The following is a 20,335-nucleotide window of genomic DNA, read 5'->3' on the forward strand; positions in this document are numbered from 1 at the left end:
ACCAGAGTTGGAATCTATTCTACAAATGGCTAGAAGAGAGAACCAAAGAGTAGGACTTGATTATGTATTAGCGTTTTATGAACCCAGATCACACGCTGTTTGAAAAACTAACATACGTATGTAGAGGGGGAAAAAACAATAAAAATCTTATTATGAGAATGGAGTGCTTTGTCCACAAAAAGACAGAACCTCTGTAAAAGGAATTAAATCAACTCAACAAAGCTTGTCAAATATATGATGGAGCATATAAATATATGGAAACATACTTCTTAAAAATAGATGTGGTCTGGATTTCTAATAAACTTGTTACATCTACTAATAAAATGTAGATATTACCAAAACCTCTTTCAGATCATAACTCAGTGACTTGAACATATAAGAGTAAAGGCAGAATGAAACTTTGCTACAAAAAGAATAAATAATTGAGGACTGCAGAGAACTTGAAATGCTTTGAAATTAAATAAAGGCATGGACATAAGCATAGTTTGGATTGCAATTAAAGCTTTTATGAAAGGACAACTTATACAGCAAAATGGTAAAATGATTTAATGGAGACAAAAATGAAACTGGAGGAATTAAGAGGTCTTGGGAAAGGAAAAATGTCTCGTAGCAAATAAAAGTTCTACAGTACCAGCTTTGCATGGCATGAGTTTTTATGGTACAATAAAGTTAATGTAGATGTCAAGTTTTGAAGCCCAGTCTTGTTGGTGCTACAGACATTGCTTCTCAATTTGCCAACAAACTTAGAGGGAGGGGAGAGGTTTGGAATGCAGACTTCAAAGATTAAGAAAGCAGACCATGGGAATCAAGGACAATGGCCAGGTATCTGGCTAAACCCAGAGATGCTCTCTCAAATCAATATTTCCCAACTTGATTGGGCAATGTGACCTGACCCAGAGGGAGGAAGAACAGGTTAAAGCTTTTACAATAGGGGTTTGGGAGGGGTCCAATCAGAACTGGTTTTATTTTTATATATGCTGATATGGTATATACTCAATAAAGCTTTGCATTAAGGGATTGGAAAGTCTCAAAGGTGTTTGCTTGGTTGGGTTCATCAGTCAGAACCTTGAAACTAAACCAGCTCTTTTAAAAATCTACCGGTGTGTGTGTGTCCCGAGCCCCTGCAGCCTGTCTCGTAGCCCATGGAAGAACTGCGAAAATTCAGAGGAAGATGGCCAGAGGGGGGCCAGTGAAGGAAGACTATCCCATGGATTAAGCAGACTCCGGGACCCAAGCAATGGGAGCCCACCAAAACGAATCACTGACAGCACACAATGAGGCTGCAATAAAAACCCAACACCAGACCAGAGAAGTGATATGGCAGGTCGTGATGTTAAAAGAGACCAAACCAGACTTCCCATCGATCTCCCCTGGGGAAGTGTCCATCCAAGTTCTGAGGTGGAAGGAAAGGAGAGCCGCAAAATGGGAAGAGTCAATGTAGTGTAGATATTTGATGGCTTGTCACAGCCCATCAGTTGAGGAACTAAGGTTCCTCAGCCCAGGAGTGGAACTGTTCCCTGAACAGGTGGACCTGTTCTCAAAGCAAGCCTATTTCACAGCCTACTCCAGCCTCCCATCAGCCCAGGGATTGACCAAGACATTTTTTCAACATATTTATCGACTGCATGGAGTGCCCAAATGCATAATTGCAGACCGAGGGGTTCAATTCATGGCAAAGTTTTGATGTGAATTCATAAAGCTGATAAGAGTCCCCCCAGGGTCTCAGCTTGGCTTTTCATCTAAGTACAAATGGGGCCACAGAACAAACTAACTCAATGGTGGAACAATACCTGCATTCCTATGTCAACTATCATCAGTCTAACTGGATAGCACTCTTGCTGTTTGCTGAGGTGGAATACAATAATGTAGTGCATAGTAGCACGGGGGTCACCCCTTTTAAAATAGCCACAGGGTTGGAGTTTGAGCCAATGCCAGAATGCCTGAGAAAAAACCCCTCATCAGTAATACTAAATGAATGGGTGGATTCCATCAAGAGTACCTGGAGTAATGTGAAAAACGCTCTAGATAAGACAACTGAGAGTCAGAAGAAACAGGCAGACAAGAAACCAGTTCCCCAAGGAATGTTTCATGTGGGAGATAAAATGTATCTGTCTACCAAATACTTGAAATTGAGAATCCTGTGCAAGGAACTAGGTCCCAAATACACAGGACATTTTCCAGTAGTAAAAGTGATCAACCCAGTTATGGTAGAACTGAAACTGCCTAGAATATTGGGTAAAGTGCACCCAGTTTTTCATTGCAGCTTGCTGAAACCAGACAGAAGATCTAGGTTGAGGCCGATTGAAAAGGAAGTGCCCGGTCCAATAATAGTGGGGGAAAGAGAGGTATTATGAGATTAAGCAGACCGTGGGAATCAAGGTTAATGGCTAGGTGTCTGGCTATACCCAGAGATGCTCTCTAATAACAATATTTCCCAATTTGATGGATGTGACTTGACCCAGAGGGAAGAGGAAGAAATTAATATTTTTACTATAGGGATTTGGGAGGGGTCCAGCCAGAGCTGGTTTTACTTTCATATGTGCCAATATGGTGTACTCAGTAAAGCTTTGCATTAAGAGATTGGAAAGTCTCGAAGGTGTTTCCTTGGTTGGGTTCACCAGTCAGATTCTTGGCAGTAGATTTCAAAAATAATTATGTGAGAAATACCACACTAAGATTATGGAATAAGTATCAATCCAGATTGCATCCACAGATACTTTTACGTTCACAGCACTGAAAGTATTTTATAATAAAGAGCAGGCAAAGAAAAATGGTTAACTTATTAGGAATTAATATAGGCAGACAAGAGTTCAAAATCAAGAGAATAATTGGAGAATGATTTAGTTTTCAATAGTTTTCATTTGCATAATTGAAATAAAGATTTAATGCAGATAAATAGTCATGGGGAACTGAACAATACAAGATGGAATTTAAAAATTGATCTGTGTACAAATGACAAACATCTGACTGCAAAAATGTATAACTTTTGTTGAAATTTGAAACTGAAGAGGAACAAGTCAAAGATTACATGATAAATTAGGCAAGAATTTTAGCTATAACATACAGATGGATTATTGGGAGAGCCTGTGCATAAAGGAACTGAAATTAATGTTGTGTTAAAAAAGAACTTTTGCAAAATGATATATTGCTGATATAGGACACCAGAGAAATTATCTAATATGCATAAAGATACTTCTAGTCAATGTTGGAATTGTAAAAAATATGAAGGGACATTTTAACACACATGGTAGATTTATGAAAATAAAACAGATGATAATAAAAGAATTTTGAAAACTAATACGGAAGTGAAACCAGAACTTTTTTTATTGGGACTTATAGTTAATTATAAAAAGCTTAAATGAGTATACATACAGTGAGAGAAAAAGATATTTGATCCCATGATGATTTTGTACGCTTGCCCACTGACAAAGAAAGGATCAGTCTATAATTGTAATAGTAGGTTTATATTAAAGGTGAGAGACAGAATAACAAAAAAATCCCAAAAAACGCATTTCAAAAAAGTTATAAATTGATTTGCATTTTAATAAGGGACGTAAGTATTTGATCCCCTATTAATCAGCTAGATTTCTGGGTCCTATGTATTTTTATACAGGTAATGAGCTGAGATTAGGAGCATTCTCTTAAAGAATGCTGTCCACAGAAGCAATCAATCAGATTCCACACTCTCCATCATGGCCAAGACCAAAGAGCTGTCCAAGGATGTCAGGGACAAGATAATAGATCTACACAAGGCTGGAATGGGCTACAAGAGTATCACCAAGCAGCTTGGTGAGAAGGTGGCAGCAGTTGGTGCAATTATTCGCAAATGGTAGAAACACAAAATAACTGTCAATCTCCCTTGGTCTGGGGCTCCATGCAAGATCTCACCTCATAGAGTTTCAGTGATCGTGAGAATGGTGAGGAATCACCCCAGAACTACACGGGAGGAACTTGTCAATTATCTCAAGGCAGCTGGGACTGTAGTCACCAAGAAAATAATTGGTAACACTGAAATCCTGCAGCACCTGCAAGGTCCCCCTGCTCAAGAAAGCACAGCACTTTTGAAGTTTGCCAATGAACACCTGAATGATTCAGAAGAGAACTGGATGAAAGTGTTGTGGTCAGATGAGACCAAAATTGAGCTCTTTGGCATCAACTCAATTTGCCGTGTTTGGAGCAGGAAGAATGCTGCCTATGACCCCAAGAACACCAACCCCACTGTCAAAACATGGAGGTGGAAACATTATGCTTTGGGGGTGTTTTTCTGCTAAGGGGACAGGACAACTTCACCACATCAAAGGGACGATGGAAGGGGCCATGTACTGTAAAATCTTGGGTGAGAACCTCCTTCCCTCAGCCAGAGCAATGAAAATGGATCGTGGATGACAGTGACCGAAAACTCGCAGCCAAGGCAACAAAGGAGTTACTCAAGAAGAAGCACATTAAGGTCCTGGAATGGCCTAGCCAGTCTCCAGACCTAAATCTGTGGAGGGAGCTGCAGGTTCGAGTTGCCAAATGTCAGCCTCAAAACCTTAATAACCTGGATAATTTTTCCCCTAACTGTATGTTAACTGCAGTAAGATTATTATATGTCAAAGATGGAGAAATTTTGAAGTATCCACAATGGAAGAATGGATTGTGAAGATGGTAGAATTAGCAGAGATAACAAAACTGTCCTGTTTGGTCAGGACAAGACACTATAAGTACCGTTATAAAAGACTATAGTCTTTTATAGATTTTTTATTGAAAATGGAAAAAAGTGAAATAGTGATTTCTAGATTCGATGACTGAAAAAAGAGACTGAATAAGGATCTGAAGGAATCATTGTAATATTAGTAGTAGTGATAATGAATTAATTTGTAACTTTTGTAAAAAAAGAGTGGACATCTTCTATTTTTTTCTTCCTTAAAACTGTATTTTTTTCTGCAATTTTCCTTTCTCCTTTTCTTTCTTTTCTTGATATATTTTTGTATTCATCTGTAATTTAAGTAATAATGTTTAATAAAAATTAATTTTAAAAGAAAGAGGGAGAGGGAGAGAGTCGATAAATTTTAAATACTGTATTTAAAATACTGACTTTTAAAGCTCAACCTTTTGGTTTGCCTGTGCCATACTGGTTGAAGATGAATTGACTTAGGCCATATATACAATATAAAATATAGTTAATGTATATAAATATCGAGTGTCCTTTATTTTTTATATTTTTTATTATCTTGTGGGGTAGCATTGCTAGTTGTCCAGGGCCATATGTGGCCCATGTCCGTGGGTTAGACATATGTGCTTTATATAATCTAGTACCAGGATCTTCATTTTGACCACAACACTTTTTCTTGATGCCTCCTCTGGCAAAGTGGTCACTGTCTGATTACTAAACTTAAAGTTGATGTTAACTCTTAGCAATCACACAAATAAATCTCCAGGATGATCTATCCCCAGTCTGGCCCTTCAGGTCTTCAAATGTTGCACCCATTGATATTGTAACTGATTTTACCAATTTTGCTACTGGACACCCTCTTCTGTTTTCTTCCAATTGAACCTGGTCTTTTATGCCTTAGTGAAAACTCTGGATTGAATTGCTATATGATCACTTTGCTTTTTTTTGTTCTTGGCTATTCATGATATTCTCAGAAGTCTTCTCTAACACTAAAATACAAAACAACACTTGTTCTATCCTACCCTGCTTTTTCAAAATCCAATGTTTGCTTCCATAGAGTTCACAACAAAACCCATTGCTTGCATGACTCTGATGTTGGCAAGCATAGACACAACACTGTATCTGAATATCTTTTCAAGGCCATAATTGCTACCCTATAAGTGCTAGTCTTTGGTGTACTTCTTAATTGCTGTTTCTTTTACGGTTGATAGTCAATCATAAACGACAGGTAATGTCTACCACTTCAATTATCTTCATTGTCAGTTATAAAGCCTGCTGTGGGACCTGTTGTCATTAGTTTGTTCTTCTTTATATTTAATCTTATTCCCATTTTTTCCGTTTCTTGACTTTCATTATTAGAACTTTTTAACTAATTAATCAATCAATAACATCCAGAAAATGCCCATCTCCCTCACAGAGGGACACTGGGCTGTTACAAATAAAATGCTGAAAACATAAAAGCAGAATATAAAATTTAAAACAGAGGTAGATCATTTGCATTGTTAAAGTAATGTTATTAGCATAGTTTAGGCTATCAATATTTCTTCATCCAGTTTTAAAACTATGCTCATCTTGTTTCAATCCAGTCCCCCTCAATAGTGACAATTCTTTGACTTCTTTCAAACTTAAATAAGGAGTTATTAAGTAGGATCTTGAGTAAACATCTAAGTTGAAGGCTACCTAGCCATTCAGTAAGACTAACTAACAATTTACCTCAGTATATCCCATGCTAGCAGCAGCAATGAGTGCTTGTTGGATGGCCTGGCTTTTTTTGAACACTCCTTGTAGCTGTCCAGCCATTGTCCAGTCACACTGAATCAAAAATTTGACAACCTCCAGGTGACCTCTAAGAGCTGCATGTACCAATGCACACTGACCATTCTTGTCCAAGTGATCCACCTTGAGAATAAAAGGAAAACCACAATTAAAATTAAACTGTTTCAGTAACTCTCATTGCAATATTCATATAGAAATATTTCTACTATGTTTCTCTGGCTAAATATATGCAGAATTAGCCAGAATAAGTTCCTAAAAATTGATGTCCTCTGAAAATAGATGTTCTATAATACAAGTAGTCCTTGACCTACAATTATTCAGTTACAATGGCAAATAGGGCTATATCATTGCTGGAATTTTGGCTGTCCCAACATTACCATGGGAATGTGATTGTGATCTGTGTGCTTGACAATAGGTTTGCACTTATAACTGCACCTCATCCTCACTCCCACCGTTCCCAATTTGCACCAAATTCTTGTATCCTCCCTGATTCGTGCTTCATTCACCCACACACATCTTTGTATATCCTTCCTGACTCACACCTCTTATGTATCCCCTTGTGCACCCTCCCTTTCCCTCCTCTTCCCCCACCTAACCCCACCCCCCCATCAGGCAGCAGCTACTTATCTGCCTCTCAGCTTAGGACTTGCAGCTTGTTGCTAGCTTCCCCATGAACTTTGGTTGTTGGAAACTTGCAGAAAGTTGTTGTAAGGACCTGCCTCAATTAATCCTCCCAAGAAAGCAGAACTCTTGAAACTTGCATTGTCTCAACAGGAACTTTTATTGAAAGTTATTGATGGCAGGAGAGTAAGGCAGGACCTGAGGATTTCTCATGCAAAACGTTACATCAAAAGAACCCTTTCAAACCCAACCCCAAATGTCCAACCAGCTGATTTGAATTGAACCAATCCATAGGTATTAAGTTGTTGTGAGAAACCAACGACAAGGTGCTGTTCTCAAGGCTGTCAGGTTTCTCCATGGCTACTTCCCATCTGACTGGAGATAAGGCAGATGGCCGGAGGCACATTCCTTTCACATCCCAAGTAAGATACTCCAAAGTAGACAGAACAGAGGAAATACATTGCAGCAGATACATAGGTCACTCCCCCCACTTTCTAAGCACAAGCCTCTCCCCCTTATAGATGGAAAGCCGTTGCCATAACCCAATTATAAATAAAATGTCCTTTTTGCTGCACTCCTTGGCTGGATTGGCTGGGATTGGACTTTGCACTGTGGCTGGAGCTGCTTTTGGAATTCCGCCTCCCCCCCACCTGCCCCCAGTGAAAACCCAGTTCCAGTCTGGCCCAAGATGTGGCACAAACAGCTTTTTGATATGCTGTAGCTTTAGGGCTCCTCTTTTCCTAGTACAAAGCCTACCCAAGCTTGGCCCAGTAGCCAAGCTGGGCATTCCTCATTAGCAGTGAGAACAAGAAACTAGTGAAGGTGCAGGGCACCAGAGGTCTTGAAGGATGACAAGGGTGACTGGCTGGGACTGGGACTGAGCTAGAGTGACTGCACCTTTCCAGAGTATGGCAAGCAGCCCAAGAGCCATGCAATCAGGGGTTGCTTGCTGCCTTGTAGTGCAGGGTACTGGGTGACCAAAAGGACAGAGATGGGGAGGAAGTAGGTGAGTGGGAAGAGTTTGAGACAGTCCCTTATCTCAGGGCTAGCAGGGACCAAGCCCAGAATGGCTTGGTTTGGGATTTGTACTCATTTAAGGATCTGTGATTTTTGGTCAATGGCAGCAACTGGGACTGCTAAGATTACTGTTGCTAAGTGATGTGGTCACATGACACCTTGCTTTGTATCAGAAATGCTGATCCCAATTATGGTTGTAAATTAAGGACTATCTGTATTTGACATGTACTGATGCACTAATTAGTACATTTTTACATATTTTATATTATATTTCATAGGCACGTCATAATTAAATTGCCCACCCTTTCATTTTGGTAGTGAAATGATTACTTCTCCCACGCAGTCAATCTTTATTTTGCTGCCTGGTATTTTGGCTTTATTGATATGAAAGTCCTCAATCTCATAGAAATCTGCATTTTCTTTAGTTGAAAAGTAGTAAATTTAGTTGGATTTGTCATATTTGCAATGAAGCAGGTACCCTCTACAGCAGGGGTGTCAAACTCAATTTCATTGAGGGCTGCATCAGCATTGCGGTTGCCCTCAGGGGACCAGGTGGGTATGGCCAGGGTGGGTGTGGCCTACTGGGTGGGCATGGCTAGAGTGCATATGGCCTACTGGGTGGGCATGGCCAGCTCTACATTGTTCGCATCAAGGGTGCCTATGGGAGCCTGGGCAGGAGTGGGACAGATCTGAGGGTCTCTGGCAGAAGGACGGTCTCTGGGCCAGGGCCAAGGCAGCGGGGGCCATTCCCTCACTGTTTCCAGGATGGCTTTACGGGCCACATGAAACCACTTCGTGGGCCGGATCCGGCCCCCGGGCCTTGTGTTTGACATGTCTGCTCTACAGGTATAGCTTCTGCTATCGCTTCTGCTATCTCTTCTGCTATGTAGTCTGCAGTAGTGACATATTCTGTTGTACCTGCTGGGCTAAATGATTCAAATTCTGGATTAGTTGGTTGAATTGAGTACCTGTCTTATGTGTATACTGAAACAAGGTCTTAACTGGGCAGTAGCCATTGTTCTGAATCCCAAATGTGTATGTGATGGTCCTCCCCTCACTAATGCAGAAGTGTAGAAAGGGAAATCAAGCTATTTATCAGACTCAACCTCAATAAAAGCAACCAAGGCACTTGACGTAATATGATTAATTAAAAATTTTGATTTGCAAAAGATGGAAAACAATTACAATAAATCAATTTGCCAAAATGAGGGTATAGTATTTCCTTATACTACAGTTCAAACCTGGCAGTCCTCTTTCCCATGCTTTCTTCATCTTAGCAGACACCTTGCTTGCATTGCTCATGCATAATATGAGGTGGTAGTACATTATTGACATTACTGACACATTCAACATTCCCAACCTGGGAAATACTAGTTCCCAATATATTGTATTTCTTATATATGCAATAAGCCAGGGTATCATACAGATTGCATTTCAGTTTGGATCCTCAACTTTTTCAAAGTAGCTGGGAAAAAATTATAATACCACTTAATACAAATAATGCTGAAATTTTCTCATAAACTCAATCAGCCACCTGCTTTGTAATAGCACGTCACATCCTGCTACTCTTCCTTAATTGAAATGTGTAATTTTCTTATGACTGCATGATTACCAAAGGAGCTCAGGAAAAAATAAAGCTGTTTTAAATCATTGTTTATAAGTGTAGCATGTATGCCCATGCTTGCTCCATAGCTGTTTAATCAGAAAGATGTAGTCACTTATCTGATTAAAATAAAAAGCAACTCCACCCTATTGCAATAGAATCCCACATAAGTGTTCTAGATACTGTAGCTCAACTATGCCAACTTAGCAGCCACCCATTCCAACCTCTTCATTACCTTGGCTCTCTTCTTGCATAAAAGTGCCACAATGTTTAAATAGCCAGCAGCAGCAGCATAACCAAGAGATGTTAAACCACTTTCAGAAGAGGCATCAACATTTGCTCCAAACTCCAACAGCAAGGCTACCATCTCAGAGTAACCAAGGTGAGACTGGACACATAAAATTGGGGCATTGTTTAGCACTTCAGTCCTGTAATTGATGTTGGCACCTCCTAAGATCAGCAGACGACTGACCTACGCAACAAGAAACAGAACAGTAATATATTAGAGCAATATTCTCCAGATTTCTAATACCTGAGAAAATTTGATTTTCTGAACTGAATTAATTCAGTGTTTTTGGTACTAAATCTCCCCACACTGATTTTGAATTGGATGAGCAATTCTTGAAATACTGGAATGAGAAGAATAGAGATGAATGGAATGAATGATTATTTACTAATAGCTGCAATTCTTTGAATGGTTATTTGTAAATTTAATTTAATTCATTTGATTTAGGTGACATCCAACTCCAAAAGACGTTGAGGGCTCACAGTACAACAAAAGAATAAAATACAATATAATTCAAAAGCCAACCAGTTGAAAGATTTAAAAAAGCAGATGAAAAAACAAAATAGTGAATCTGGATATGAGTAAAACTCAGAAGGGATTTCAAACACCTTAGTCCAAGATTCCAAATTATAACATGTGCCTGGTTACATGTTATACATGGATACTGGGAGTCTAAAAAAAATTATGTGTACTGTAGAAAGTCCTGAACAGGTTCTACCTAATTATGCCCAATTTTAGCCTAAGATTACATTCTTCTCAGCTTCTGTGGAAAATTTACAAAAAGCCAAATAAAAGTTCAGAAATTATTATCTCATTCTTTCTGCTCTAGTTGAAGCTTTGCATAGGAAATTAATTAGGACAGGAGAAGCAATAATACCTTGTACTAGCTGGTACTAGCTGGTAGTACAAAGTCTGAAATGGTTTTTCCAAAGTCTGAAATGGTTTTTCATTTAACAAACTAAGAGATTATGCCATTGGAAAAACAAATTGCTCACTAGAAGATTGAAGATGAAAGAGGAGTTCGGGAACTTGATCTTCACTAGCTCATTAAGCCATGAGATTGAAGGAGAAGTTGATCAAATTAAGGAATCATCAAAACTGTAATTGTTTCCTTCTGACTGGTCAGAGTGAGCTGTATTAAATAGTGAACAATGTACTGGTTTGGATAAGTGGTGTTAATAAGCCTCAGTTCTGGGCATTGAGCAAATGACATACTTTGAGTGAGAAGCTATATTGGACTAAATCCTGATTGTAGGACTTCTAAAGAGAAATTGAAGAACAAAAATGTAATGTGGACATGAAAACAATCCCATACTGCCCATTAATTGTGGATTCTTTCAGGAGGAAGACTGAAATGCTTAGACAGAAGACACAAAAAACAAGGAATGGAGAACCACAGATTGCCCTAAGTATTTTATCATTAGACTAAGATAATCAGGTCTTCAGATCTTTTTTTTTTTAAATTAATTTTTTTTAAAAAAATCCTTTCATAATTACAAAGCTGGAAATTATTGCATTTATTTTAGATCCTACCGAAGCAGGAGGACTCTTATCTTTGCCTCTTATGTTTGATATATTTGCTTGAATGTTGTGAAATTTCTTTATCTTTATTTTTCATTAGACATTTAATGTTTTTGCATAGTCCTATCTAAGATGAAAAGGGTGGGATGGCCAAGCAGTTAAGATGCTGGGCTTGTCAACTGGAAGACTGGCAATTTGAGACATAAGTACTATAAGACAGAGTGAACTCCCATTACTTTCCCAGTTCTTGCCAACCTAGCAGTTCAAAAGCATGTAAATGCAAGTAGATAAATAGGTATCACTTCTGTGGGAAGGTAATAGCATTTTGTGCATCTTTAGTGTAATAGTCATCCTGGCCACATGGCCATGGAAGCATCTTGGGACAACACTAACTCTTCGGCTGTGAATCAGAGATGAACATCATCCCCTAGAGTAGGACACAACTGGCAGGAGTCCTTGGTGCTCTCTGAGCTTGGTTGTTTTCTAACAGACGTTTTATTACCCAAATTAGCTAAGATAATCTGGGTTAGAAGAATTGATCCTTCTTCTACAACTGTGCCCATTCCTTTTCTCTTCCTTCTTTCCCTGACCTCAGTTTTCTTCATCTCTAAAAGTCTTCATTAAAATTTCTCTGATATCTTATTCTTTGTTATCTAAATTAAAGCATCCACAAATCTGTTTTGCCATGCTTCTCTCCCATTCCAGAGTTGGCACATCATGCCATCCTAAATGTTGCTGTTGCCTGCCTGGCATAGCCATAATAGGATAGTGTTGGACTGCTGTTTTATAGCTTTAATTTCTAACATTTTAAGAGATATGATTGATGATTTCCTCAGCTGTAATTGTAGCTCTATACAATATCATCCACAACATAAAAAATCTGCTCCAATTGAGACACACAACCAATTTTATTACTCCATGTACTGCAATTTATTCTTTTAATTTTGTCATCAATTGACTTTTTAATTTATTTTTTAAAGTTGACAGTTTAATCTTTTGGTAGCAGCAAAAGAATTAGTTTTTTGTCTCTTTGGGCTGCAACTTGGGTCAGTTAAGCACATTCTTAGATTAGAAGCCCCTTCACACAATTACTTATGCCATAGTCATCTCACAAACTGGTTATTGCAGTGCACTTTGAATAGGCTGAGGGTACCAGTGTAAAATCTGTTATGTATAATAGATAAGAGATTGGGGAAAAGAATGAAAATTTAAAGAATCTCTGAAGAGTTTTAGAATTTTCTTATATTATTTCTTAAAAATCTACACAAAAAGTAACAGGCTGGACTTAGATGAGAACAAATTTAGGATCAGGATGGAAAGAATATACTGAATTGACCATTCTTGTTTGTTTTGTTTGTTATTTGTACGTCTTTAAAATTCTTGGTGAATTGTTAAGAAATATTTTTTTAATCTCCTAACACTCTGGAGCTCTATTTCCTGGTAGAAAGGCAAGATATAAAACTAATACATGAATTAATAAAATTCTCTATTACTTCAATGTGGTCTACAGAGTTGTTCTTGAAGACCACTTGGTAGCTTCCAACTAGGCCAGAGTACAGTAGCATGGACAGTGATGGGTATGCCTCAGTGTGTTCACATGACACTCTTGCTTTGCAAATTGCATTAGCAGCCAGTTTGCTGCTAGGTGCAATCCAGGGTGCTGGGTATTATGTATAAAACCCTACATGGCATAAGTCCAATAGTTGAGGGACTGTTTATATACTGTGGTGTCTCCCCAGTTGGTTCAAAGCAACAGGGTTGGCATGCTCGGGTTCCTTCAATCAGTATTATTTATTGAAACCCAAAAAGCATGACTTCTCTGTTACAGCATCTGACTTCTAGAATGAGAATCCCTGAAATGCAGGTAGCTTCCACAATGACAATGTTCTGAAGTGTCTGTTTTTCCTCCCAGACACTGAGCTAGGTGAGCTGCAATGCCTTGCTGGGTGTGTAATATATGCTTCTGTGTGTTAGCTGGATTTTTCATTTCATTTAATTCATTAATTTATTCTATGAGCCTTGGTGGAGCAGTGGGCTGATGCCTCCTTAAGTAACACCAGCTGCCTGCAATTAGTGCAGGTTCGAGTCCCACCAGGCTCAAGGTTGACTCAGCCTTGCATCCTTCCGAGGTAGGTAAAATGAGGACCCAGATTGTTGGGGGCAATAAGTTGACTTTGTAATAATGCTGCTTGGGGGGGGGGGGCGAAAGCCCTAATAAACAGGCATATACATAGAATGAAGGCTATTGCTAAGCACATTTGATTTGTGCTTAGATTGTAAGCCGCCCTGAGTCTTCGGAGAAGGGCGGGATATAAATGGGATTAAAATAAAAAATAAAATAAAATAAAAAGTTTATATAGATTATATATTTTGTGATTTGTTGCTATGTCTAAGAGCTGCAGAGAGTTGGTCTGAGTTGGGCAATGTCTAAATCAAATGAATGAATGAATGAATGAATGTATGAATGAACAGATAAAGTATAACAACTTACATTAATTATATCAAACAAAGATGTAACAAAGATGTCAGTAAAATGTCCTTAGAAATAAGGAAACTGGATCTGATAATTTGGAGAAATACCTTCAGATCTATGGAAATCATAATTTATCATACTTGATAGACATAAAAGGAAGACAAAATGGAAAGGCAATTCACTGGAATATAAATCTTGCTAAAGTTCTGGCACAAGTAATTCTTCACTTCGTAAAGTCTCTGAACCATTTCCTTAGTGACTATTTAAAGTTGTGATGAAAAAATTTGGTCCTCAGACTTATGACTGATCCTCAAACTTACAACTGGAGCCCCATGGAACCATGATCAAAATTTGAGTGCTTGGCAACCAACATGTATTTATGATGATCACAGTGTCCCAGGGTCAGGTAACTGCCAGCTGACTTTCAACAAACAAAGTCAATGGGGAAGCCAAATTTGCTTAATGACCATGTGATTCATTTAACAACCACAGCAAAAAAGATAATAAAATCAGGCACAACTCATTTAACAGTTGCCCCATCCCCTTTAGCAATGGAATTTCTGGCTCCAATTGTAGTTGTAAGTTGAGGACTACCTGTTTTTGAAACAGGAAGTACTAAGTTTCTGAAATATTAAAAAAATGAACAAAAGTGAAGCAGGTTGCCTGATGCGAAACAAGGATATTATCCAACTTGTTCTGATGTAATGTCAAAAATCTAAGGACAACTAAATGTTTAGTTCTTTTCCAGATCAAGACAAAACCAGATCTGGGAAGGATTGTTCTTTCCAATAGGAACATCTATCAACATATTGGCTTTGCTTAATATGGAATGAGTAAAATAGGATAAACAGAATAACCTGCTCCACTCTGGAATGAGCAGGAGAAGATATAGAGGATAATATGCTGCGCAAAAGGACCCTACAGTTAAAAGCTTTGCCCATCTACCATTGTCTTGGTTTTTTAAAAAAATATTTTTTTCATTTTTTCCAGGAGAGAATATCTCTTGGCATTAATAGAAGTTTCACTTCAAACCCAAAGTAACTAGTATTAGGGAAAGAGGATCAAGAGAAAGGGTTCAATCCATCTCTCAAAATAACACAGTTGGAAGAAACCTTGAAGGTCTTCTAGTCCAATCCCCTGCTCAGGCAAGAAACCCTATACCATATGTCATAATGTTCAGGATCAGCTGCTATTTATATAAGGAAAATATTGATATTAATCGCATTTATGAAATTAATGTCATTTTGGTTTGGTATCAACATAACATAATATTAACCAAAGAGGCAATTCCATAAGGTGGATCATGGGTAACAAACTGTGATGACCAATGTTTAATTTCTCTAAGTCCAAGCAGTTTATTCATAACTTCAGAATCCTAAGTTTCTATTTAAACTCAAAGCTGTTATTTTGACAAAATCACAAGAGGATTTGTCTCTGCAATCTGAAACTTAAAAGGCAATTTCTATTTCTAGTACCTTTATATTGGGTGTATACAAATTGCGTAGAGAGGCCAGTGCCATGGAAAGACCTTCTGAGCTATAAGAAATCCAAAGCCCTTGAAGAATTGAGGAAGAGACACCAACTTTTTTACTAAGCCCCTGTAAAAGATAAACATTATATAACTCTAAGCATTTATTTTCATTTGTAGTTAAACCTCATGAACAATTTAATCTCAAATCTATTAGCAGTAATTCAAACTTAAAAGTGAATAATTTCTTTAAGACAATGCAAAAATATTGTAATAGATGGAATGTTTTAAATTATATGCTCAAAGAAAGAAAAGCCAAAGTATCAATGATCATTTTTTACTGTCACTTAGTAACTTCTCTAATCCTGAATCAGATATGAAAATAATCAGACTGGTTTAGCATTGGATCACCTCTCACTGAAATCAGGATTCCTACAGACACATTTTTATGACAATTTTAATGCTCCATTTTTAAAAAGATTTTGGGCTTTAATAAAAGGCTATAAAAATCATTTCCGATCTACAAACTATATTTCAGCAATGGAAAAAATATTTTAATGAGGATTTATTAATTATAACAGAGTTTTAGAAGAGGATCTCCGATTAGTGATTTCCAGGTCAAACACAAATTATTTTCAAGATTCTTGTCAATCTTGTTCACAAGGTTCACAAGAGAGAAGTGAGACAACAATAATCATTCATATTGCCCTTTAATATACCTATTTACTGTTCCCTTCTATATTTTGGATGAGAAAGAATGAATAATGAATGAAATTATGTCAATAAAAGGTTTAGAATTATTCTTTGCTGTGTCTGATAACAACAGAAAAAGCATGCAGGAACATTGTAACTTTTCTCTTTCCATCTTATATTGTTTTGGCAGTGAGCTATCTGAGAATGGAAACTTGACTCTCCCTGTTAACTGACTAAACTACAATACTAATATATAACTCAGATGGTAAGCATTCTTTATGCTTTATTATAACAGCAATACACACCAGTATACAGAATCCAACAAACAGATGCTATCATTTTTTTCTGCCTACCTTGAAGATGTGTGCTTTGAGAATATGATGGCCCAACTCAATTGTCTGCTGCCTGTTGAGTTTTCCCTCTTGACGGGAAAACCAAAAGGCAAGTAAAGTATGACCGCTCCTAAAGAGAGAGAGGGGAGGGAGGGAGGGAGGGAGGGAGGGAGAGAGAGAACAAACACAATGGGAAAAGGAACCCAAAGGTCTAACTTCAACGTATGTAAAGACACTTAACAGCCAGATCCTAGAAAAATGATGATTTCACTTATACAATTTATTTACATGATATACTTCTGCTAAATAAATTGAATTCCACAACTGAATATTAAATGCTATTCAACTTTTAATTTCATGAAAATAATCTCCTTGCTTTAGACTGAATAAAATCACTGACATATAAGTAGAGATAAATTGATAACATGAAAAATACATTTATCAAGTATGAGCTTGCAGATGTGATTTTTACCATGATCATGAAGAAAAAATATGTGATGAAATAATGTATCTTCACTATCATCTTGGTTGTAATTAGTGGCCCCTACTTGTAATTTTCTTTGAATTCTTGTGGAATAATAATGATTTGTGCATATGTACTTCATATTTAAACACTATCAAAAGACTAATAACGATTTTAGAACTTGCTACTAATGAATGGATTTATACTTCTTTTGATTGATTATACTTCAGTGGTATCTCTCTGTGTAAGTCTGTACCTCCTGGCAACTGCCTGAATAAGTCCTTGCAAGTTTTCTTTACAGCATTTTTGCAAATGGTTTGCCACTGCTTTCTTTCTAGGACCAAGAATGACTTGCCAGCTGGCAACATGCCTAAGGCAGGTTTAGAACTCACAGTCTCCTGGTTAATAGCTTCCTTAACTATTACACCAAACCTATTATCTTTTTCTCAGACATATGTTGAAAAATTAATGATGAGAAGGGAGCAGGTAGCTTCCAGGAAGCAAACTGCTTTCACTCCCATGAGTTGAGCTGTAGGTTTGATCTCCGAGCTTGGCAATTTGGCTGCAAACATTTTGTCTCCATTCGGGAACGTCTTCAGTGTGCTTTGAATTGTGTTCATTTGCCAGAGCACTGGACTTTAAATTGGTGTGGCTGTTGTTTGGATGTTTCTGAGTCATGGTCTGTTATGACTCAGAAACATCCGGACATACAACACCTACACCAATTTAAAGTCCAGTCCTCTGATAGATGAGCACAATGCAAAGCACACTGAAGACATTCTCCCCCCCCGCCCCCCGAATGGAGACAAAATGTTTGCAGCAAAATCGCCAAGTTCGGAGATGAAACCAACAGCCCAACTACCAACCCGAGCTACTCCCATGAGTATTTCATCAATCATTAATCAATAATCAGAATAGAGCTGGAAAGGACCTTGGAGGTCTTCTAGTCCAGCCCCCTGCTTAAGCCGGAGTCCCTATATCATTTCAGAAAAGTGGCTGTCCAGTCTCTTCTTAAAAACCTCCAGTGATGAAGCACCCACAATGTCTGAAGGCAACTGTTCCACTGATTAATTGTCCTGACTGTTAGGAAGTTTGTCCTTAATTCCAGTTTGCTTCTCTCCTTGATTAGTTTTCATACATTATTTCTTCTTATTTCTGGTGCTTTGGAGAATAATTTGATCCCCCTCTTCTTTGTGGCAGCCCCACAAATACTGGAATACTGTTATCATGTCCCACATAGTCCTTCTTTTCTCTAGGCTGGCCATACCCAAATCCTGCAACCATTCTTCATATGTTTTAGTCTCCAGACCTTTAATCATCTTAGTTGCTCTTCTTTGCACTTTTTCCCAAGCCTCAACATCTTTTTTGTAATGTGGTGACCAAAACTGGATGCAGTATTCCAGATGTGCCCTTACTAAGGCTTTATAAAGCAGTACTAATACTTCAAATGATTTTGATTCTATGCCTCGGTTTATACAACCAAGGGTTGTATTAGCTTTTTTTCACTGCTGCTGCTGCATACTGCTGGTTCATGGTTAAGTGATCGTCCACTAGGACTCCAAGGTCCGTCTCACAGTTACTGTTCTTGAGCCAGGTTTTGCCTAATCTGTACTTGTATCTTTGGGTTTTCCTGCCCAGGTGCAAACCTTGCTTTTCTGCACATTAAATATCATTTCATTGAATAGGGCCCATTGTTCAAGTCTGTCAAGATATTTTTGGATCCTGAGCTTGTCTTCTGGGGTGTTGGCTATTCCTGCCACCCTGGTGTCATCTGCAAATTTGATGAGATCCCCTTCTATTCCCTCATCTAAGTCACTTATGAAGATATTGAAGAGTACTGGGGCTAAGACACAACTTAAACCACTGGAATATTTATGTATGTATTTGTGTTTCTATACTTATATAATATTAATATTGCCATTCATCTCACAAAAACATTACTCTGGGCTTAATGTTAAAATAAACTTTCTTTTATGAGTGAATGGAAAAATGGCAAAAATATGTTATAATTTTTAGATAATGAATGATACTTGTTGTTTAAAGATACCTATTTTTCAAGTTGCTGAAGTAAACTTAAATGGCTCCACAAAAGATAATCTGGAAGCCATTTATAAATAATTTTCAAAATTATTTACTATTTTCGGGATAATTAATTCTTGATGGAGACATAAATCTTGTTATGAACTTTCAATTGGATATACTCCTCCAAAAATGTATTTATAATCAAATTTGGACAATTATGCAAAATTACCTGCAAGAATTTTACTGGAATGATAATTGGGGGTACAACCTGGTTTAAAAAGATACTATACTTTTATATCCAAGCTCCAGGAACTATTTTTTAGATCAGATCCTTTTAAAAATGTCTTTTTAATTTGTTTGTTCAGATACACAAATTAATCTTACTGTGTTGATTTTATATAATGTTTTAATTATATTAACAGTTCATCTTAAAGAATGTGAGTTAGTTAATGATGTTTTTTAAAAAATCTTTTAAACATCTCTTCAATGATTAATTTTCTGGAAATGGACTTCTAGTGATAATTTATGGCAATCTAATTGTGTTTGAGGTGCAGAAACAGTGTCATAGCTTGGGTATGGCTGATGACTAGTGGTAGATGCCTGAAATCTTCCTCCAGATGAAGGAGGAAGTATGAAATAGACTCATTTAATCTCCAGACAGCTCCCCTCATGAGTAAACTGCAAAGGCAGCGTTAGTGCATAAATTAAGAGAAAGAAAAGAAGATGGACTTCCGATTTGCCGCACAGCTACTATGGATGCCTGGGAAGCAAGCTCCATCTTGATTTAAGGTGCTGGTACTTACCTTTAAAGCCCTACATGGCTTAGGTCCGGGATACTTGCAGGACCATCTGCTGCCGGGAACAAATTCCCATCGTCCAGTACGCTCACACAGAGAAGGCCTCCTCAGGGTACCGTCAGCTAGGCAATGTCGGCTGGCGACCCCCAGGGGGAGGGCCTTCTCTGTGGGAGCACCAACCCTATGGAATCAGCTCCCCCCTGAGCTTCGGATAGCCCAAAACCTCCAATCCTTTCGCCGCGGCCTCAAAACACACCTGTTCCACCAAGCTGACCTAGACTGACAGGCATTTTAATTAATTTATATTTAGTATTTTTAATTCATTTTAAAATTCTCTAATTTTTTATTGCACTGATGTTCTCAATTTTCATTTTATCTTGATTTATGTACTTATTATATGTTTTATTGTGAGCCGCCCTGAGTCCTTCAGGAGATAGGGCGGGATATAAATCCCATCAATAAATAAATAAATAAATAAATCTCCCATGTCCAGTTTCAGATCCCTGGGGGACCCTGAAAAGGGACGAAAGTCGCCCCGTAGAGGCAACCAGCAAGTAGGGGCCCTTACTGGATCGCGGAAGAGCGGTAGCTCTCTTGCTAAAGCCAGCG

At 38.0% G+C, this 20,335-nt stretch overlaps 1 protein-coding gene across 1 annotated transcript in view; it reads right to left on the reverse strand.

The window, feature by feature from the left end:
- The window catches only part of TANC2 (tetratricopeptide repeat, ankyrin repeat and coiled-coil containing 2), a 370,144-nt gene that overhangs the window by 55,205 nt on the left and 294,604 nt on the right, over positions 1-20,335 (reverse strand). Inside the window, exons 14-17 of the mRNA XM_083378993.1 lie at positions 16,466-16,574; positions 15,427-15,549; positions 9,907-10,143; positions 6,368-6,553 (exon numbers count right to left, since the gene is read on the reverse strand). Of these exons, the coding sequence (XP_083235119.1) occupies positions 6,368-6,553; positions 9,907-10,143; positions 15,427-15,549; positions 16,466-16,574 (655 nt within the window). The remainder of the gene's footprint in view (positions 1-6,367; positions 6,554-9,906; positions 10,144-15,426; positions 15,550-16,465; positions 16,575-20,335) is intronic.

This window comes from Vipera ursinii (assembly GCF_947247035.1).
Source record: "Vipera ursinii genome assembly, chromosome: Z".
NCBI classification, from domain to species: Eukaryota; Metazoa; Chordata; class Lepidosauria; order Squamata; family Viperidae; genus Vipera; species Vipera ursinii.